The following is a 22,395-nucleotide window of genomic DNA, read 5'->3' as shown; positions in this document are numbered from 1 at the left end:
CTGCTGTCAGGAGCTGAGATGTTCCTGCCTGTGGAACAGATGATGTCTGGGGGCCCACAGGTCAAACTCTGCTGTGCTCATGGGTCACTAATGGGTGTTCTTGTGTTCCCTGAGACCAGCAGACCACCAGGAGCTTTAGACCACCCAGTTAGTTGTCAAAGTAGGAATTATGCCAGGTTTTTATCCATTTCAGGTGGATATCCACACTATATGATGTAGGTGTCAGATTTGGGCATGTCTGTGTGGATGGCTGTGTCTTGGAGAGGCCTGTCCCCATGGACACYGTGTACAGAGGGTCTGTGCTCCTCTCTCTGCTCCTGATGGGCTGTGCAGAAAGGAGCTGTGTGTTTGTCCCAGYGAGGGTGGGCACAGATGGGGGCACCTGGCAGCACGTGTGACGGTGTTGGGAAGAGCACAGCCCTGAGGCTGCAGCCTGGGGACAGTGTGTGAAGGGACAGAGGTCAGCTGGCTCATCTCCAGGGKACATCCACCCTGTGGGCTAAAGCTGCAGTGTGTCAGGAGGAGAAGGCTCTGTGCACAGCCCCTGCCTCATGGTGCTGCTCATTCAGAGCGCTGCCCTCGCTGTGGGAGGTGTCACRGGGCAGCTGCTGCCCCAGGATTGAGGGGGCTGCTCTGTCAGTGCTTCTGAGCTCTGCAAGCTCTGGGGGCTTGCAACGGGCAGCCAGTTCTTGGTCTTAAAATCCATGTTTTGGTGGTGCTTGGCTTTCTGTGCACACTGACCTGGAGGGGAGCAGAGCCTGGGCAGGCTGCTGGTCACCCTGGCACTGGGGGAAAGTCCAGAGAAGCCCTGTCCTCTGTGTCCTTGGTGCTTCAGCAGCGCAGTGCTGTCGGTCTCAGTTCCCTCCCTGACCCTGCTGTGCCCACAGGTGATGTGCCACCCTTTATTTCAGGTTATTTACTGAAGCAAGCAGGGTCTGACTGTCCTCTGCAAGGACCTTTTGGCACTTGAGGACAAAGTGCATGTCCTAAGAGCAGGGAGGATGGGGCTGGCTGGACAGGAGCCTGTGTGCGTGTGGCACCTGGGGACAGGGTTGGTGGTGAACRGTGATGGTTCATGGTTGGACTGGAYGGTCCTGGAGGACTTTTCCAACCCCAATGGTTCTGTGTTTCTGTGAAGGGTTGGGTGGCATCACCCACGTGCTGTAGATGGACAGGCAACCAGCCAGCCTCGCTGGCCACCACCAGTGCCCATGAGGCAGGAGGGGCACTGAGAGGGGGGAGCCCTTGCTGCTGTGACAGCCCTGTCCTGGTCCCCTGCTCTGTGCCCCGTGTGTAGGGCTTTGTGAGCGCTGCATAAAGAGTGACCTTGTGTGTCTGCTGTCACTGTGCGTGTCCCCCACGTCTCCCCTCTGTGAGCAGGGGCAGAGCAGGGCCTGCAGCCAGCTGCTGCCACATCCAGAGCCTCTTCTCTTGGACAGGACCCTGCTGGTGGCTGAGCCCTTCAGCTCRCTCCAGAGTGCTGAGAATCTCCGTGAGCGAGGACTGGGGAGGAGGGGAAAACTCCCCTGGGAGGGAAACCTCTCCCTTTCGAAAGTGGGTGCCTCCTTCTCCTGCACTTTCTTCAAACTTGTGCAAAATGCAATCCTGGTTTGCGCCACAAAAAAAACAAAAAAAAAGCATTAAAAAAAAGCATGTTCTTTCAATTAATGCTTGTTTTTATCCTTAGGTTTCCAGCCAGGTTTAATTACCAATGCATTGCTTTCTTGCTAATCAACTCTGCAGAGGATCTGGCTGCTACAATAGGAAGAGTGCTAATAATTTTCTATTCTTTTTGTTAATCACCCAGAGCAAATAGAGCTAATCCCTCAACYCTGTTGTCTTTTATGCATTTATGTATTTTTTTTAAACTTCCTGTGTTAACTAATTCTTTATTTTCAATAAAAAAGGGTCTCACATTCTTACTTTCACATATGGGGTGTTATAGGCCAGCTTCAAATTGAACTACTTGCCTTGAAACATGTCAGAAAATTCAGAGTTTGCTCAGAGAGTGAGCCGAAAATTTGGAGCAGATGTTTGTTTTATAGGGGAGAGAGAGGAGGGAAAAAAAACTACCTCAAAAAAACCCTGGTTGCATTCTTGCTTTCAGTGAAATGAGCTCAGTCCCTTGGAGGTGGAGAAAAGCCATAGCCTGTGTAAAAGAAAAGAAATGAGCTGTAAAATATTAATGCAAAGTGGCTCTGAAGTGTGGCTTGTACTCGCCTCAGCCATTTCAAGCACCAACCTCTTTCATTAGCCCGCTGGGACACAGCTTTTTCTTTTTTAATTATGTTTTTTCGGGGCCATTTCCGTAAGTTGAGGAGCTTGGAGCTCTCAAGAAGCAAACAAGCCAGAAATGGTTTTCAGGGATGAAATAACTTCAGAGTGGGCTCCAGGATGCAGTGGGCAGGAGGAGGAGGCTCCCCCTGGGGCAGGGGGTGCAGGATGGCTGTGCTGGGCTGGGAAGGGGAGAGYGGGGCTGTACTTTTGGGGTGGGTAAAGCTTCCCCTGCTGACGCTCTGCTCTAGGGCAGGTTTTCTGTGGTGTTACCAGTGCYCTTCCTGCGTGCTGGGACATCTGTGCTGCACACAAAGCGAGTGAGATCTGCTCTGCCTTCACCTCCAGACTGAAACAGCCTCGCTCCTCACCTCCCTTTGCCATCGTGTTTTTGTTGTTGGTAACATCTTTTAGGAGGAACAGATTRTAACAGACCCCTACTCATGCAGTGRTAAGAGACATCACAAATTACCTCCTCCCTTGGCATCTCAAAAGCTTCTCAATGGCCTGGAGAGCAGCTGGAATCTGGCTGGGTGTTATCCTTTAGTACCTGCACCCACGTCATCCATCCATCTGCTTCCTTCCTCTGCCAGCCAGCTGCATGGAAGGAATTGGCTCACGGGGTGCAAGCCCACCCAAAACAATGGGCTGGAGAGGTTTGGGTAGTGTTGGACTGATCATTTGTCCCTGCATCAAGGGCCTGAGTGTTTGAGGGCTTGGCTTTCTCCTTGCCTGTTGGCTGGACACCTGAGAGAGCTGGCCCTGAGCATCTGGGTGAGTGCAGCGGTGCCAGCTCGSCTGTGTCACCTCCCATCACTGGGGACAGTTCTGTTGTGGGGTTTTATACAGGACCTTAACATGCCCCTTCTCCAGGCTGAGCCAGCAGCTGCCCACCCCTGTGATCTCTCTAGTGCTGTGTTTGAGCTCCCTTGGCTGCACAGCAGGGATCACYCTTATCTCACAGCATTTGCTTGGTTCCCTTATCTGATCACAGTGGCTGTGCTGTGAACATCCCCAGGCCATGCTGACTGTCAGCAGTGCCCAAAGCCTGTCCCCCTGTGAGCAGGTGTGTGACCTCCTGCATATCTGACAGATTGCAGACACAGGAGGAAAGGAGGAAAGGCTCTGCAACCTCTCAGTGCCAAAGTCCCCCTCCCTGAGCAGTSCTGAGGTCCCCGTCCCCAAGCACTGCGTGTGGAGAGCAGGCTTGGCCACTGAGTTGCCCTGGGCTGCAGACTTGGTGTAAATTTTGTGTTCCTGGGACCTTGGGCACTGATCTTAGGCTGGGACCATCCCTTCCAGAGAGCCCAGGTGCTGYTGTGTCCCTTTGGAACTGACCCAGGTGAGAGCAGAGCACTGCTGAGCAGCCTGACCGGGATCAAAAACTTGGGAACGCCTGGGATGGAGCAGGAGCTCTCAGAACAGAGCCTCAGCTGGGACTGCCTTAAGCTTTGGCTACATCACACAAACTTCTGCTCGAGTGGCAGCCTCAGTGACGAGCTGCAGCAGCTCAGCCCGTGGATGGCACTTGAGAAGCTGCTGGAAGYGGAGCAGGTTTGATTGTGTGTCCAACTCTGTCTCTGCCGAGGGGGATCCCACTGGGGTCGGTGTGACAGACAATTTGTGCTGAACATCTCACCCAGGCCATGGCAGGAGCTGTGAGATCTCCTCCAGACCCTCCTGGGATTGCTGGGTGACCCTGCAGGGCTGTAGATCACCCCAGGACTGCTTGGTGGTGGCTGTGGTGTGGCGGTGAGGAGCCAGTGACAGTCTGTGTTTCCTGGGGTCAGCGAGAGCTGGGCTGGTGGTTTTGGGCTCAGAGCTGTGTGACAGTGGCTCCAGGAGCAGAGTGGCCTGGCTGGGCTGGTAAAACCCAGTGTAAAGCTCACGGTGAAGGAGGGTGTGGGGAGCCCAGGAAGAACTTGCAGCGTGTGGTGAGGAGGTGTGGGGCTTTGAGCACAGAAAACCCGAGCAGCCCTGAGTTTAAAAACGATTGGCTGAACCTTACCATGCAGTGAAAGGAAATGTCTGAAGTCAGTGGAGAAGGCWTTTTACTTTTCTGGTGTTCTCTGAGGTTTAAGAGCAGTAGGAATCAGGAAACTTTGAAGTCCTTTAAATGCTTTTGAAAAGTTCCCCTTGGCCAAACAGGCTTGGAAGGTGGATGGTGTAAGATGGTGCTGGAGTAGAACAACTGCAGGGAAACCAGTCTGGAGAAGGACAAAAGGAGGCAGGTCTGGGTGTTCAACAGGCCCTGGGCTGTGTGGAGAGAGCTGTGGGGTGTCTGACATTTGGGGCTGCTCACAGAAACCTGTGCCTGTCCCAGCAGAGGCTGCTCAGCCCCCTCGGCTGTGGTGTTTGCTGCTGTCACACACRAGATCAGTTTAACATCTCTCAAATCTCTCCAGTGGCTGCATCCTGCCTGCTCGGGGTGGCTGGGTGAGCTCAGAGCTTTTCCCTGCTCATGTTGCACTGATTTTCTCTGCTTCATCAGGCAGTGATGCGAGGGTGTGTTCCAGGCTGAGAGAGCCTTTAGGCAGGGACACGGTGACAGCAGCCACTCCTAAAGGGRTTCTGCAGTGCTGGAGAAAGCTGTYCTTCTAGATGGTTTTAATCTCAAAGTTTTGAGTATTCTTATACTGCACAAAGTGCTGTTTGACACTGAAGAAAACTTTTTGACATTGATTCCAATGARAAACTTCCTCATTTCTGAGAATTTTCAGCCTTTCTGCAGATTCCCCCAGTACTCAGAACTCTGGGCCAGGGCTGTCTGGTTCTGGTCTGCCAGGTCAGACATCTCCTGCCCCAGGTGTCTTTATCTCTGGGCATCTGGCTGCCTCTTGCTCTGTTCCTGTCACTTGATGTCCTGGATGGCAGGAGGATGTGGGATTGTGGGGCATGCTGAGTACCCAAATCAAACACCACAGGCTGGTGTTTCTGGGAGGAGCTGGCCATTCTAAATCTACACAAGTCAGCAGAGCTTCAGGATGCTGCCAGTCCATGCTCTGAAAATCTCTGTGGTTTTCAAACTGCTTTTTAGCTTCATCTCTGCTGTCCCTGTGGTCTGGTGGCTCTTCAGCCTGATTTGGAACTGGGGCTCCTGAAATTGGYTGGCTGGGGGGCTGTGGAAACCCTCCCAGAATCTGGGATGGGCCTTTCCCTCATTTTCCTCTGCAGATCCTCCCTTCTGTTTGCAMACATTTGTGGTTCTGAGGTTTTGATCATCCATGGGGCACCCCAAAGCATTCCTGGCCACCCACAGCCAGGCAAACCCATGGTGCAGGTTTCAAACCATCCCAGGGGAGGTGATGATCCCACACMCGATCTCCTGTGCTGTGGGACGCTGTGCTGAGCTGTTTGCCCAYTGGCCTGAAGGATCCAATGGCCAAACCCCCAGCAGAAAGGTCAGGACTGTGCCCTACAGGTTGAGCTTTCTCCCCAACCCATTACAAACGCATTTATTTTCTTTTTCTTAGAAWATGACTCTCTGATTTCCTGCCTTGACATGTGGAATCCCAGAGCTGTGCTGCTGTGTGTCTGTGGCTCACCCCCAGCCTTTATCCATGCTGGGATGTGTGCAGGGCTCCTGCCTTCCCAGTCGTGGTCCTTTGGGAAGTGACCTCCTGGCTGGATGGGGACATGAAGGGACAAGGGCTCCTTTTCTGCCAGCTCCAAACGCCATCCCCAGGAGCTGGGTGTGTCCCCTGCTCTGGAGGGTGCCCTGGTGACACACAGCGATGCTGTGGATGCTCCGGGAGCTGCTCCAGCCATCCTGCCCTCCATCCCTGATCCCCTCTGTGCTCAGCATCCTGTGCTCCTCTCCTCCTGGGATTGCCCCATCCTGCTCCCTCTGAGCATCCCCCCGTGGCAGGGCCACACCAGCCAGGGCTGGGGATCATCAGGGCAGGCTGTCACAGCTCTGCAGGGACCATGGCTAGAGCAGCTGCTCGAGAGTCTTTTTCCTGTTTACTCGCTCCCAGAAGTGCTGATGGTGTGGTGATTAAAGGACATCCCCCTGCATGTGCTGGTGCATCTTTCATCCTCCTCCTCACCTCTCGGGGGGTGTAATCCTCAGCCCAAATAATGGGGTGGCTGCAGGTGGCCGTGCTGGGAGCTGGAAATGTCCGAGAGGACTTTCACCCCCTTGGCTCCCTGCCCTGGAAACGTGTGCCCCATAAATCTGTTTCCCAGCTGGCGGCAGCTGGGGCGGGGACTGGCTGCRTTTGTTTGCTGAGCTTTTGGGCTCTGCCTGCCAAGGTCCTTCCTGGCGTGGGGCTCTGTGCCCCTGAGCAGAGCWCAGAGCCTGCTGCCCCATCTCTCCCAGCTCCTGTGCTTGGTACTTGTATCACTCATCCATCCCCCTCTGCCTCCTCTGGATGTGCCCCCCTTCTCCCTGGAGATTTCAATCCTTGTCCTGTTAATCCCCGCCAGCTCACAGCCCTTCTCAACTTCAAGAGACCAAAAAGCTGCGTCTCTGGTTCCAGAGCAAACCCCAGGCASTTCCAGGGCAGTGGGGAGTTGGCTCTGCTTGGCTCTGTGTCTCAGAAAAGCAGCAGAAATTGATTTTTGTTGGGTATTTTTTTTTCCCGTCTGTGTCTCACATGCCCTGCAGTGCCTTGTTTCAGCCTGTTCTCAAGGTCTTGCTGCTGGCTGGAGTATTGTCCCTGTAATCTAAGACAGCTCAGGCTCTGGGGCACCTTGTGAAGAGCCCTAGAGGCGAGGGTGTGAAATTTTTGGAGCATTGGTACATCAGGTTTGATATGAGCCATGGAGCCGGCTGGAGTACAAGCAGGAAGAGTCTCCAGTTCTGGGGACCAAAGAAATCCCAGGTGAGGTTATGAAAAAAACCCATCCTGAGTGGTTTCACAGCATCACCATGAGCTTCTGCTTCTCCCCCATGGGTTGAAAATGGTGTTACCTGCGAGGGCTTGGGCGGTGTCTGCTCAGTGCCTGGGCATCCTCCGTGGGATGGTGCTGGAAGGAGATGCTGTTGGCTGCCTATCTGCCAAAATCTCTCCTYGGTGCTGGAAGGTGAAGCCAGGCCAGGGGGGTCTCGTTTGGTTTGTGCAGATACAGGAAATCCGGTGGAAAGGGGAGAGGAGAGTGACTGTTTCCATTTTTAACCGCTTGGGACAGGTTAGGTTTCACCTGCAGCTGCTCTGGTAACTTCGTGTTTGGTTCGTGTTGGGGTGGGTGGAGGGGACTGGGGAGAATCTGAGGAGGTGGCAGGAGGAGGTGGCAGGAGTGGGTGACAGGACGAGGTGACAGGAGGAGGAGACAGGAGGAGGTGTCTCCCTGCATCTCTGGGGACAGTCCAGCCCMTGGAGGGGAGGGCACACATCTGGAAGTCACATCTGTGCTCTGGCAAATACTCAGCCCTTCCAGCCTCAGAACAGCCTTTGGGAATGCAGAGGAAGAGATCAGGCTGCTGTGGTGACCTCCAACAGCTCAGCAGCAGGTGGGATCTTTATCCTGTCCTTCCCTTCTCTCCCTCACAGCAGAGTTCAAGCCYTGGCAGGACAGGGACAGGGACAATCCCCTTCTCTGCTGTCCCTGAGAGTCCTGGCCAACAGACACCTCTGTTGGTAAATTCTGTCACGGAAACTTAATGGGGTGGATGGAAACTGAGTCACGGCACCTGAACATCACTGACATTTGCTGCCACTGTGACAAACCTTTCCTGTGTCCTGTCCTGGGSACAATGTGCACTCTTGTCTCCAGTTACTTTGTGACCAGGCGTGAATCCTGGGCATGAAAGTGGAGAAGGCCCCTTTGTTGAGTGCAGAAATCCCCAAAAAGCTCCGAGCAGAGCTTGCTGCTGTTGGACACTCAGGTGCCCAGATCCACCCGTGCCAGGCTCCTGGCGAGCTGTGCATTCAGAGCTGCAGGATTGCTGAGTCTGCCCGTGTGTCCTGCTGTTCTCTGCCAGTCTGTCGGGTCCCATCCCCTTCTCCTCACTGGCAGGGAGTGCCCTGGCTGGCAGAGAGCCTGGGGACTTCAGTCACGGTGTAARGGCCWGGAKAGGGGYRCAGAGCTGTCCCTCCCTGTGCAGCCCTTCATGGGGACACCCCACCAGCCCCRAGAGCAGCTCCCCTGAGCCTCCCACGTGTGGGTGCCCCATGGGTCTGTCCCTGCCCACCCTGGCACCTCTCAGGTGTCCTTACAGCTGTGAATGCCCCTGCAGGGAGGAATGGCAGAGGCAGGAGCCATGCTCACAGACCTTCACCCATCCTCCCTCCTGTTTATTCTGCTCCTTTAAGGTCCAGGCAGGGCTGAGGGGGATGGAACCTGCAATGCCATGCAGGAGAAAGGTCACATTGGGGTGGATTGTGGAGCCTTCCCTAGACAGGCTGTCCAGAGCAGCAGTGCTGAGCTTCCCCTTTCCACATGAGTCAGTGGAACCGTGTGCCTCCCAAACAGACGGGGTGGTGACCGAAGGGTCTCTCCTCTGGCTGCCACCAGCCTGATCTCATCTGGGACAGGGACACTGACATCTTCAGAGCAGCAGCTCGTCTGTGTGAGCCAAAACTGGGGCTGTGCCTCAGCTGGGGCAGCTCTGCCTGTGTTTGGGGTGCAAATGTGCTCCCGTGTCCTGTAGGGTGACGGTGCAACAAGTTCAGGGCTCCCACAGTGCCAGTCCTGTGGGTGGGGTGGGTACAGCCAGCAGCCCTGGGTGCCCAGCTTGGGRTTTGATACAAAACCCCACAGATTCAGAAAGTCAGAATTTCCATGGAGGAGAAAAGGGAGCCCCAGAGCATTCCAGGAGGAGGATGGCTGGAGCCCTGCCCTGGTGTTTGCTGTCTGCTGCCTGTCCTTGAGCTGCTGGCTGTGGGCGGGGGCTCTGAGCCAGCAGCATCCTGCTTTGCTCACTTGGAGGATCAGCTCTGGTTTTTTACTGGTGTTTTCTCACAGCTGGGGGTGAGCAGGAGAGATGTGCTGATGATAACAGGTCAGGCAGCTGCCAGCCCACAGCTGCCTCTTCCTCACATCAAGAGGATGTTGGAGAGCTCTTGAAGGCCACCTGTGCGAGCAGCCTGGGAAGAAGCCACCGTGCCCTGTAGAGGCAATGCCAGGACAGAATCTCCCTGCTGCAGCCCCTAACATGGGATGTGTGGAGTGGAGGAGGGCAGGTCTATCCCTCCCATCCCCTCCTTCCTGGGGGGATGTGGCAGTGCAGCATCTCCTAATCTCCCTGCACATCTCTGCAGCATCCCCTAATCCCCCTGCACATCTCCACAGCATCCCCTAATCTCCCTGCACATCTCACATCATCTCCTAATCTCCCTGCACATCTCCTCACAGCATCTCCCGATCTCCCTGCACATCTCACAGCATTTCCTAATCTCCCTGCACATCTCCTCACATCACTTCCTGATCTCCCTGCACATCTCCTCTAGTTTCCTCTGCAGGTGATAAGGATTTTGGGGGCGTGGGGGCAGGGAAGGGAGGAGCAGGAGCAGCTCAGAAGCCACAGGGCATGTGACCCAGGGGCAYAGCAGAGGCACAGGCAGGAAGCCCCGGTGCCCACAGAGCAGCCAGCATGTCCCCATCACTGCCTAGGGGCCACTTGCAGGCGATGTTTGACCCCTCTGCCAAATCCTCTCACTCCACACTGAGTGACAGGGATGGCTGAGAGCTGAGCCAGGATCTGAGTCGGGATCCAGGCTAGCTCCAGGAGCTCCCTGCTGTCCCATCTCCAGCCCACTGAGCTGTTTTTTCCCCCAGCATCTCCTCTGAAGATGCTTTCTGCACAGATGTTGCTGGCTCTGGGGTGGTGCTATTGAGACAGTTGCTTCACAGCAAAATCCAGCGGCTTGGAGCAAAAATCCAATTTGCTGGTGCAGGTGAGATGAAGCACCTTATTAGAGCAACCTGAGACACAGCTGAGCTGAGTCTGGAGGGCTAAACAGCTCTCCCTGCATCATTTCCCAAGGCAGAAGCACCCCCTGCATATTGCAGCAAGAGCAGAGGGACACAATGGTCCCCTGAGTACCAGGATGGCTCCTCCCTGGGACAGCAGTGGAAGTGAGAGAACTTTTCACAGGAATTTGGGTGCCTCACTGACAGGGCAGAGTGGCCCTTGTAGTTCACASCAGGTGAGGGATGCASTGSRGTACAGGGTTTGGTGATTGTTTGCYTCCATGGGTGCCTCAGCCGTGCTCCCTGCCCTCTGAAAAACCAGTTAAGGTCAAACGAGAGGCCTCAGCTGGTTTCTTGTTATCGTGTCTGGATAAACCATCTGTTAATGGCACTGGCTCCTCCTCTGGAAACCTGATAGCTGATGCTGAGCAGCGCGGGGGATGCAGCGACCTCGGCTGCGGGTGGGGATGTTCAATCCGGGCAGGGATGTTCAATCCCACAGGGATTTTAAAACTGAGCAGGGATGTTCAATCCGGGCAGGGATGTTCAAACTGGGCAGGGATGTTCAAACTGAGCAGGGATGTTCAATTTGGGCTGGGATGTTCAATCCGGGCAGGGATGTTCAATCCAGGCAGGGATGTTCAAACCGGGCTGGGATGTTCAAACTGAGCAGGGATGTTCAATCCGGGCAGGGATGTTCAATCCGGGCAGGGATGTTCAAACCGGGCTGGGATGTTCAGTCCGGGCTGGGATGTTCAGTCCGGGCTGGGATGTTCAATCCACGGTGCTCTGTCGGTGAGGGGAAGCTGTGGCACTGAGAGGCTGAGCTGTTGTCACCCTGAACACCAATATTAATGTGAGATCCGCTGGAATCTGTTCCTAATCATTGGGGCTGGGGTTCCTCCGACGGGGATACAAAAGGGTGGGACCCCACTTTTTCTGTTCATTATGRGTGCGACACGCCTGTCCTGAGAGCCACTTTAATTTCTACAGCCCAGCCCAATTCCAGCTCGGGTGGAATTCTGCCCGATCCCATCTGCCCGATCCCTCCCGCACATCCCGGCTGGGCCGTGGTCCGTGCGGGGACAGACACGGGGTTTGGGGGGAAGGGAAGGGAAGGGAAGGGAAGGGAAGGGAAGGGAAGGGAAGGGAAGGGAAGGGAAGGGGCTCCATCAGCAGTGAAGGCAGGCGGCTCCAGGCTGCGGCGTGCTGAGGGCTCTGGCCCCCGTCCAGAGAAGCACTTAGAACTCGCCCGGCCCTGCCGAGCTCACCGGGGAGTTCTGGTGGGGTTTTGTTTTTCTTGCCGGCGGTGTTGGGTTGCAGAGGCGCTGGGCGGGCTCGGGAGGACGGAGCTGCCGGGACCCTCCTCCAGGCTCCCGAAATCTGCTCTGAAAACCCACTCCAGGGGGCTGCCATTGAAATATTAYAAGAAAGAGGCACTGCTTTACTCCCCACGCTGTTGCATAATAGATTTTTCGTGTTTTTTCACTCACGTGTCTCTTTTCTCCCTGGGGGCCACCTGACCCCTTGCAGTGATGGGAAGCCTTGGGATGACCACACGGCTGTGCTCAGTGGGATCCACAATGCTAAATAGCAGGAAGACTCTTTTTTTCTTTTTTTTCTTTTTTTAACCTCTTTTTCTTTGCCAGAGGGAGTAGGCTGGAGGCTTTTCCGCTGCCCTTGCTGAGGTCGGGCTGGGCTGGCAGTAACCCYGTGGCTCTCACTGCACCCCTCTTCTCCAGGGAAAATTAGACCCAGCAACGCCTTTTGAGGGGGTGGGTGTTTGCTTAAAGACTGTCCCTGACCAACCCATGCTGGAAGGTAATCTGGCTAAATGTTCTTTYCGTCAGCTTTTTTATTTTTATTAYTTTTTTTTAAATTTAATCAGTTTTCCATCTTTCCAAAAWTCCTCTGGAGGTGGCGATTTTGCAACCCTCAGAGCCTGTTCCAGGCTGTCCTTATCCTTGCATGTTACAACACCCTATCCATCAGCGGGTAAAKGAGGCTTGGATGAAGTTTCGGTTTTAAATGACTTCAAGGGTGGATCTGGTTTTCATGTAACCAGAGGGTAATTTGGTGGGTTTTTTTCTTACATGGTGAGGGAGGTGGATCTGGGGTCAGCTTTTTCTTTCTGATGCAACCCACTCCTGCTGAAAGGAGGGCTTTTTGCCYAGAAATGTGACCCTTTATTTTTTTTTTCTTTTTTTTTTTAATGCTGGAGGTGCAGGGAGGGCCAGGCTGTTTCTGCTGGCAGTGGGCTGGGGGGAACTTTGGGATGCTGTGAAGGGCACAGCTGTTTRTACAGCCCTGGCACCTCAGTGTGGAGCCATGTGGGGAGCTCAGAGCATCTCTGGGCTGGCTGGGCTTTGCTTCCTCCTTGCTGGAGCCTCTCCTGGCTGTGCCTGTGCACCCACCCAGGAGGGCTGGACAGGAGCCAGCCCCCTCCAGCCTCCYGTGTCATCCATCCCTGCCTGCTGCTGGTTCCTGATGGGGCATCCAGCCCTGCCAGGCTGCAGCCGGGTTCAGATCCCAGCAGAAAGCTTCTGCCATCGCTGTGGGACCAAGTTCTTCCTCTCTTGCCACATCCCAGGTGGGGTAAGGACCAGTTTGTGCACTCTGCCTCCCCCAGCACGCTCTGGGAGAGGGCAGCACAGGGAGCAGGTGTGGCTGACCCTGTGACARAGGGCTTGTCCTTGGAGGGCTCACCCCAAATCACCTGCCCTTGTTCCTCTGCCCAGTGCCCTGTGGGGCTGGGACCCACCAGGTGCCTTTGCCCACATCCTGGGCAGGCCTTTCCCAGCTCAAGGTGCAGCCCCATGGTGGGACACGTGGATAGTGTCACAGGGCCACCCCTGACCGGGGAACTCGCTGGTGCTGAGCGTGGCAGAGCCTCCAGAGCATCTCTGTGAGAGCAGAATCCCTCCATCTCTCCTTTCCCTGGTGGCTCCCAGTCCTGTGCAGCCAGAGGGAGGAGCTGCAGTGGGATGGAGATGGGGCTTGATGCAGGGAATCATCATTTCAGCCCTTGCTGGTTGGGGAKGGTGGCGTTGGTGCTCACTGCGCTTCCTGCCCAGAGTCACTTCCTTCCAGCTGCCAGGGGGCTGGGAAGGTGCTGGGGGCAGCGGGGGCAGAGGCTGCTCTGCTGCTCTGTGGTGAGAGAAGGGCTGCACAAACCAAACCCCAGCTGCCTTCCCCCAGCACACACAGCAGGTTTGGGAGGGCRAGAGGCACCAGCAAGCAGCTGCAAGCATGCGTGGGCTGGAGGCTCCTGCCCCGATCCTCAGGGAGGCTGCCCTTTGCCCCAGGAATTCCCTGCGTGCTTTTGGCATTGATAAGCTCCTCACTTGCTCCGGGGCTCTCTCCACTGCGTGGATTTTAGGTATGCACTTTGTAACAACAGCCCGGTGCTACTCCCTCAGTAACCTGCCRGTGCAGGGAGAGGTGAGCACAGGGAACAGCCAACAAACATCCCAAAGTGCAGGCAAGATGCTTGAGGTGTGCTACAGAGGCAGGCCAGGAATATTCCAGCACCTTCCTTTGGTAGTTATTACCTGGTAAACTGCCATGAAAACCCATCTGCCAGGTTTTCCCACTGTGTTGGTCAAACCCTGCATCCTCCAAAGACAGGATCAGCCTTCAACCTTGCTGTGCATGTCCTGGATGCAAAGAGCTGAACTGTGATCTGGGTTTTTGAGGGCTAAAATGACCTGCTGTGTCACTAAGGATGTGAACAYGTGGGCAGGTCCTGGCAGGGCATGCTAACATTTGAAATTCCWGCCAGCTCCTTTCCAAAGGGGAGGTGATGCCTCCAAAAGTCACTCTTGCTTATTTTGGGAATCTCGTCTGTCCTTGCAGCCCCAAGGAACTGGGTTTTTCTATGCTCTTGTCATAACTTGAGCTTTGGAGGGTTATTAGGTTCACAGGGGATGGGACTCACCAGGATCAAGTCCAGCTCCTGCCACTTCACAGGACACCCCAAAAATTCACAGAATGGTCAGTCTGGATATATCCTGTCCAGGAAATGAGCAGGCTGCCATCATCTCCAAATGCACCCACGGTGCTGCATGAAAGCAGGATTCAGGAGAGGATCCCACGTTCTYTGTGCTTTCCAAGTCCTCCCAAAGCAGTCCCTGTGTCTGCCTTGCCGTGGGGTTTGGGTTGAGCATCATCTCTCACGATGCACTTTAGTGCTGTTGGTGGCTGCTGCGGGTGGTGAGCAAGGCAATTTCTGTGTTCTAAGCTGCAGTAAATAGAAATGAAAGGCGAGGCGATGCACAGTGAGTGCAGTAAGTGGAGTTTAATTGGGATGAATTACATGCCAGGTTTGCAGTAATCTCCGTCCTGCATTGCTCAGAAGCATCATCTGCTTTGGGAACGTGACTCAGAAATGTTGTTATTTGATTCCCACGAGCGTTCAAGAAACTATTTTTCCAGGAAGCAAAGATTCTTGGGTTTGGGTTGGTTTTTGTTGGTTTTTTTTTTTTTTTTTTTTTTTTTTTTTATGGCAAGAGGAGTCCATTCCCAGAATTTCCTCTGGGGAGGGAGGCTGTGAGGTGCTCCCTTGCCAGTGTGTCTCCAGTTCCTCCTCCTTGCTTGGCACTGATGCTCCAGCTTGCTCCAGGTGCCCCTTCCTGGGATCCCTGTGGGGGAAGCATTCAGCTGTTTTTGGGGAACACAGAGGTCAACGGGGGGGAAACCTCCTAGGGAAGTCAGAGTGGGCTGTGCTTACAGCCTGTAGGTCTAGGGCTGCTATCATGTGCCAGGTGGTAACCCAGCTCTTCAGATGGCTAAACCCCCTTCATCTGTGCCCCTCCTTCTCCAGTGTCCTGAGAATTCCACGCTATTTGCTGACCATCCCTTTTGTTTCCCCTTTCTCGTAGTGGATATTCGTGAAATCAAAGAGATTCGTCCRGGCAAGAACTCGCGTGACTTTGACCGGTACCAGGAGGATCCCTGCTTCCGCCCAGACCACTCTCACTGCTTTGTTGTCCTCTACGGCACAGAATTCCGGCTGAAGACCCTCAGCTTGCAAGGTAAAGCTCTCGTGGCCTTGGGGTTGTGCCAGGACAGGGTTGGGGCAGAGCTTCATCCTCACAGGACACAAACAGCTTCAGTGGTTGGGGTCAGAGATAACTGCCAGCTTTGGGAGCTGAAGGAGGAGGGAGTGAGACGTGCAGGGCACATTCATCCCACAGGAGAGGAGCAGGAGCTTGGCAGGGAGAAGAGCCAGCCAGAGCATCTGTATGAGGGGGAAATGTTACCAGAAAGGGACTGAAGCAAGGAGTGGGGGTTACGAGGTGCTTGGGATAGTCCCAAGGGGTTTGGGTTGGTAAYCAGCCTCTGTGTCCCTTCTTCCCACTTCTCCTGTGCACGTCCCACAGCCACTTCTGAGGATGAGGTCAATATGTGGATCAAGGGGCTGAACTGGCTGGTGGCAGACACTCTGAGAGCACCCACCCCCCTGCAGATTGAAAGGTGAGGAAAACTCGTCCTTTTCCTGTGCTTGTTTTCTTTTTTCTCCTTTCTGTCTGTTTTGACAGAGAAAGGTGAGCGCAGTGACATCTCATTCCAGAGCTGTGCTGACCCAGCACTTCTGCCTCTGCACTCCAGAGGCTTCATCCTGCTGACCTCAGACTCTGATCTCATGCATCAGGGAGTGGGAGTTTTACCAAGAAATTGATGTTTCCATGTGTGCACAGCCTGTATTATCTGTAGCACTTCAGTGCAGAGGCATTTTTARAGGGGAGTGGGTTGGCTGCATGAAAAAACAGGGTCAGCTGCCTCTGGAAAGGGGGCAGAGCTGGGTTTTCTGGTGGGAAGGAGGGGTGTGGGAGTGKATGGTGTGGCACTGAGCATCTTCCAGAGAGGGACTGGAATGTGGGCTGGTTGTGGAGGAGCTGGGGCTGAGCGTGTGCCTGTTTGTGCCTTCCTGCCTAGGTGGCTCCGGAAGCAGTTCTACTCCCTGGATCGCAACCGGGAGGACAGGTGAGGAGGGAGGAATTTGCAATCGTGTTCAGGGAAGGGTTTGAGCTGSAAGGGTTCACCTCTGGCTTGAAACCCCAGCCCTTGTTTGGATTTTTGCTGGGTTCTTTAGGCTTTTAATGTTCATTTTCAAGGAACCTTAGTGCCAGTCCCAAACTTCGCTGGGTGATTTTCACTGAATTTAGAAAAACATTAAACATTCCCTGACCTATTTCTGAGCTGTTTAGACCCAGTAAAACCTTGAGAGCCCACAGCTGTGAAGCACCTTCCCCCCAGCTGACACCACCCAAGGAAGCACACATCAAAGAGCCAACAGGCAGTTCAGGGCACCCCATCAGGGCTGAACTGGGTTATTTATTTCTCTCCACTCTTTGTTTTATCCTCCTTTTCTGAGGCCCATCAGGCCATGGATCACCCCACTGCTTGTGGGGCTCGTGGGTGAATGCTTAGTGATGTCCTGGCAGGTAAAACGTCAAGCTTGGACCTGTCACGAGGAGGGAAGGGGAGGGAATTGGGTCGTGATTCACCATGAGATAAGGGAGAGGAGGTTTTCCTGTTGTGGGGGTGAGTTCCACCATGCTCTGCTCTGTCCCACTGTCGTCTCCAGTTTTCAGTCCCCGTGCTGGCTGCAAGCCTGCTGCTCCTGAGCTGCTGTTGTTTGCCTCCTTTCATCCCCAGCTYGGGCTTTTCCCCTGTGATGTTAACYGAGCCCATTAACCTTTCAGCATTGATTTCCACATTAATGTTCTCCTCTGGGGCCATCAGCTCGTGCCCCCCCGGCTGCTGTGGAGCACATGGGTCCCACCTGCCGCCTCTCCATGCTCTGATGTCCGGGCTGGGCTCTCTGCAGAACACTGGGGTCCAGAGCAGCCTCAGCTTTGTCCTTGCTGTGTCCCTCCCAGGACAGGCAGCCAGCCCTGACCATCCTGCCAAGGGACAAATTCACCTGTCCAGCAGCAGGGCAGGAGGGTTTTGGGTGAGAAAAATCCTGCTGCATGGACGTTTTTGCCTATGATTTACTGTGGCGTGATGAGAGCACCGCTGGGTGCACGGGGATTTTGAGGAGGGATAAATCCTAGCACAGGCAGAAGGGGAAGGAGAGGAGCTTTAATCTGTTGCAGCTGTTGTGCATGTACTACACACCTTTCAAATCCAGGCTTGGGCTCTAGGCACAGCGGTGACTGGGTACAGTATTTCCTGATTCTGCAATGGAGAGCACTGAGGCAGGTGCAGGGGTAGCTGTGGGGAGGTTTTGGGGGAGTAGTGCAGGAAAAGTGGGAATAGCTGGTCCTTTTTTCCCTCTGGTTATGCAATAAAACTGATGAGATGGCATCCCAGCAGTGCAAAAGGAGATTGCATGCACAGATCTGTGTGCCCAAGGCAGGTCAGCAGAGCTCACAGCCAGCCTTGTGCATCCCCGTTGTTTCTATTGATACCATCTTTCTATTAGAATTTAGAATTGAAGCAGCAAAATCCAATATATTCCTTACCTGCCAGCCACAGGGAGGGGTTTCAGTGCAAAATCCTTGATTAGGAGAGCAGCCCAGGCAGCGAAAGGAGCACAATAGCAACAGAGGGGGAATGAGGAAACATTTGGGGTCTTCCCAATTTCCAAACATTTTACAAGCAGTCCTATGCTTTCTGCAAGCTAGAGGCAGCAGTTGTGGGACATGCACATCTCCTGGATTAAACCTTGGCCCTTGTGAGGCGTTTCAGCATTAAATTTAATGTCTCTGAACTCTTTGGTTCTGCTTCTTAGCCTGGAAACACATTTTCAAAGGGAACCGTGAGTTGTGCTTTTGTTTTTTAGGGAAAAAAAAACCCCACTTGCAAATAATCCGTGATCCTTCCCAGAACAGGCAGGGTTTTGGCAGGTGCAGAGATCATTCCCAGCATTTGTGTACCCCATTCCCCAGCCTACTGTGCCCGAGCCCTGTCCTCTCCTCTCCGCCTTCCCYGGCTGGGTGCTGGCTGTGTCTTCCACAGATGCTGCCTGTTTTCACTGGCTGCTGGGCCTGTGGGTATTTGTTTTTCCAAGGGAGGTTAGGTGGAAAGAGGAGGATAACAGGATGCTGGTTTTTTTTTCCTAACTGCTGCAGAGGGGACTGTTTCACCTCTGGCCAGGAGAGCTGCCCATGGCTGGAGCAGCATTTTCAGCACCGAGGGCTGGCAGGGGAATGTTTCCATCCCTGTCAGAGGGCTGGGCCAGTCCTTTGGACTGTTTGTCATGAAACCTTCAAAAAGTTCTGTAGAAAGAACCCGGTTTGTTTATTTTSTTTTTACTTTCTGGTCTGAAAATACTACCAAGCTGTTTATCCAAGGTCCGCAGCACTTTAACATGATGAATAACACAGTAAATAAAATCCTTCCCTACCCTGTCCTCCTTCTGACGCCGAGAGGGAAATGCTGGTCACAGCTTTGACAGGGCTGGCTCTTGTCACATCAAGGAGCAGTGCTGGTGTCCAGCCCCTCCTGTGAAACAGCTCAGCCTCACCAGAGCTGAGTGCCAGCTCCAGGAGGTCTCCAGGGATGCCTGCTGCTGCTTCTGCTGCTCCAGCCCCTCCTGCTCTTTTTCCATGAGCGTTTTTGCTGTCTCATGCTCTCACCAAGGAGGGATTGCTGCTGGGGACTCTGTGTGTCCTGTTGGGGGTCCCATGGCTGCTGTTCCACGCTGTGGTTGGCATGGACAGGGGATGGCATCTCTTCTAGTACTCCTGGCTCACTGYCACATTTCCCTGTCACCCAGGGGTGGTCCCACAGCACCCTGCAYRTGGCCATGGGCACTGTATCTGTTGSAGAAGGGAAAGGACAGGATCTGCTCCCCAGAACACTCACACTGAGCCCCTGGGGTCACTTTACTGCTGGGGGAAGGTGGAGGTGCAGGGGGAGACACCAGTGCTGAGCGTGTGTCGCTGMCTGTTCAGCCGTGAGGGAAGGGCAGCCTGGGGCCATTTCCCAGCTTTTTTTTTTTCCTTCTTTTCTTTTTCCTGTTCTGCCAGTGAGTGACAGGGCTCTGCCCCGTGCTTGGATGGCCGCTGCTGGCTGTGGGCTCGGCACAGGAGCTGGGCCAGGTCCTGCTGTGGCCGTGTGTCCCAGGAACAAGGGCTCTCTGTGTCCTGCTGGTGGCCGAGCCCTGGTCTCTGCAGCGCCTGACACCAGCCGGTTTCTCCCTCTCCACAGAGCTCCCTCCATCCCTCCTCCTTCCTGTGGTGGTTGACATCACCCTGCTCTCAGGGAAGAGAGTAAAAGAGATGTGGTTCACATGTGAATGCCAGCATGCACCCGGGTTAAATCCCCCCTGCATCTTCCCTGGTGTTTTTATATTTGCACCCCAAAGCCATCAGGATTTCCAGGGTCAGACTTGCCTGTGGGGTRGGGGAGCATCCTGTAGGATCCTGTGTTCCCACGTGCTCCGTGGGGGACAAAAGCACCATCTGTGATTGCAGGGGTGGACTCCCAGGACTTGCTTTTAAGGCAGGAGCTGCCAGGAAATGATTGGACCCAGACCTCTCAGCTTCTCAATCCTGCAGATGAGAGGCATCCTCGYTTTTCCTTGCTGCAGGGCCATGGGGGGACAGCTCTGGAGCAGGCAGGGGCAGCTCAGAGCTCAGGGCTGCCTGTCTCTGCCTGCTGGGCTGTGGGATCCTGCTCAGGGCTGACACTGGATCTGTCCCCTGGTCCAGGAACCAGCACATTTGGTGTGAAGATCCTTGAAAAGCCCATCCACGCTGGCTGCTCGGTGCCTGCAGCGTGTGTGGCAGGGAGWGCACAGCTGGGCACGACGTGGCAGTGCTGTGCTTGTGGCTGGAGACTCAAAATGGCTTTTTCCCTCTCCTTCAGATAAAATTAGCTGAGTCCTAACCACTTAAGAGAGCCTGTCCTCCTCTAGCAGGTCAGGGGGTGGGTTTTGGAAGGGAATTGATCACCCAGCAGCCATACTGGGGGACAAATACTTGAAAAATGCTCCTGTAAAGCAGTGGGTGCTCGCTGTCAGCTGTGGCACTGCTCCCAGGGTGCTGGGCTCACCCTGCTCTGTCAGGAGCTTGTTGGGGCGGTGTTTGCAGTCCCCACTGACACRCAGATGTCTCTCTCTGCTCCCCACATCCTCCCCACTGTCCTGCCTGTGCTCCCACCCTCAGCACCGCTCTGGGGTCACACGTCCATCCTCGTGTCACCACTGACGTCCCTCTATGCCTGACCCTAACCCTGTTCCAGCCCCAGGGTGAGCCCCCAACACCTCCTGAACGTGTTTCCCCTCTTTCCCCTGCCGTGGCAGGATCTCAGCCAAGGATCTGAAGAGCATGCTGTCCCAGGTCAACTACCGYGTCCCCAACATGAGGTTCCTGCGGGAGCGGCTGACGGTGAGTGTGTGACCCCCTGACAGTCCACTGCCTGCCTCGGAGCAGAACCTGCTGCTGTTTGAGCTCCCAGGGAGTGTTTGCATCTGGCAGAGCCTCCCAGGCTTTGGTGGGAGGGCCCCCACCCACGGTGGTGAGTGAAGAGGTGCCAGCTCCCACTGGGTGCCGCGCCCTGGCCCATTTGTGGCCAGCACCCTGTCCTCACCCCACCCTGCCTCCCACACTCCCCTCWTTGCTCCTGGCTTGTCGTGGCTGTGCTGCTGGTGGGGTAGAGTGCAGACCAGCTGCCAGATCCTGCATCCTGGGCCTTCCATCCCACTGCCACTGAATGTTGTTCATCCCCTTCACCACTGACCCAGGGATGAGGGGTCATCTCCTGTTCCACCAGCACGGAGTTCYGAGGCCAAGGAGGGGTGGATCCAAAGCAGAGCACAAAATTCAGGTCTTGCTGTTTTCAGATGCTTCAGATAAATCTCAGCAAACAAAAAATCAAATTATTCTTTTGGAATTATTTAAGTAAGCGGTGACAATCAGTGTGGTGATGCCTTCCTATGGGAATCATGGAACTCCCTTTAGGATGTTTCTGTGTCCTGGRCACTGTGGGGTCCCTCTGGCCCCAGCAGASACTGTGGAATCACAGATTTGTTAAGGTCAGAAAAGCCCTCCAAGATCACWGAATTCAGCCATTCCCCAGCACTGCCATGCCCACMTCTAAACCATGTCCCCAAGTGCCACATCCACATGTTTTTTTAACATTTACAGGGATGGTGTGACTCCACCACTGCCTGGGCAGTCTGTTCCAATGCCTGACCACTGTTTTCATGAATATTTTATAATACCCAATGTAAACCTCCCCTGGCACAACTKGAGGCCATTGTGCAGGAGGCAAACTCTGGACAGGTTTTAGCCTTTTCCTCCTCCTTTTTTCCCCGGGGATACTGGTGGTAGGAGACATTCCTTCAGCCATGCAGAGTTACCTGAGGCCCTTGTAAAAGCTCAGGGTTTGTTTTTTTTTTTGTTCAGGATGTGGAGCAGAGGAACGGGGATATCACGTACGGGCAGTTTGCGCAGCTCTACCGCAGCCTCATGTTCAGCGCCCAGAAAATGGTAAGAGCTGAATTCTGCAGGGGAGGCAAGGGAAGGGACAAAAACAGTATTTGTTACTGGGCATTCACTCTTAATTGACTTTTTTAACCCTGCTGCCCTCGGGGTGAGCTCTTCTCTCCTGAGAGTAAAGAAGTTCCTGAGTACAAACCTAATGCTTGTGTTTCTTCTCTTGCAGATGGATGTCCCGTTCTTGGAAAGGTGGATAAAATAATTCTCTGTATTTGCTGGGGAAGGGGCTGTTTTCCTTTGCTCCATAGCATGCTCTGGGGCCTGCAGCAGCACACTGGGTGAGGCAGTGTGCACTCCTCCTGCTCTGTGCTGCCTGTTGTTCTGTGCTCTGAACAAGCATCTTTGCTGCAGACGCTTCTGCTCGGGGCAGGGAGGGCTCTGTCGCYCCCAGACACCCCAGTGAGACCCAGCTCAGGTCAGCTGGTTGATGAGAGGTGATCAGACCTCGAGCCATCTCCCAGGGATCRTGCTCGTGGTGGCTGCAGAGCCCTCCCTCCCCAGGCAGTGTCTCTGGTGCCATTGCCAGCCCTCTGCACACCTTGGCTGTGACAGATTGAATTTAGACACAGGAGCTAAAGAGTGAAAGCCTTACTGACTTGTCCAGGTAATTCCCAATGGTTTCCTTCCTTGTTTTCCTATAACCATAGAAGAGAGTTGTCAGGACCCTCAGCAGTCCATCTGGCTCATCCCTTTGCCCAGGGCAGCCAGCACTGCCCAGTCCACCTTGTGTTTTGTGGTGTGAGTGCCCAGCACGGCCCTGGGCTGCCCACTGTGGCTTGGTGCACTCATGGACCAGTCTTTTGAGATS

At 54.5% G+C, this 22,395-nt stretch overlaps 1 protein-coding gene across 4 annotated transcripts in view; it reads left to right on the top strand.

Annotated features, from left to right (window-relative positions):
• Positions 1–22,395, top strand: part of PLCG1 (phospholipase C gamma 1) — a 42,166-nt gene that overhangs the window by 2,647 nt on the left and 17,124 nt on the right. For all 4 annotated transcript variants that reach the window (XM_057378389.1, XM_057378387.1, XM_057378390.1 and 1 more), the window contains exons 2-7: positions 15,012–15,164; positions 15,513–15,606; positions 16,069–16,116; positions 20,390–20,474; positions 21,495–21,578; positions 21,754–21,776. In XM_057378389.1, the coding sequence (XP_057234372.1) occupies positions 15,012–15,164; positions 15,513–15,606; positions 16,069–16,116; positions 20,390–20,474; positions 21,495–21,578; positions 21,754–21,776 (487 nt within the window). The remainder of the gene's footprint in view (positions 1–15,011; positions 15,165–15,512; positions 15,607–16,068; positions 16,117–20,389; positions 20,475–21,494; positions 21,579–21,753; positions 21,777–22,395) is intronic.

This window comes from Malurus melanocephalus, unplaced genomic scaffold, assembly GCF_030028575.1.
Source record: "Malurus melanocephalus ecotype Western Australia unplaced genomic scaffold, MMel_1.1 scaffold_356, whole genome shotgun sequence".
Lineage (NCBI taxonomy): Eukaryota > Metazoa > Chordata > Aves > Passeriformes > Maluridae > Malurus > Malurus melanocephalus.
Note: the sequence above shows the minus strand (reverse complement) of the source record. Positions and strands in the feature narration are given on the sequence as shown.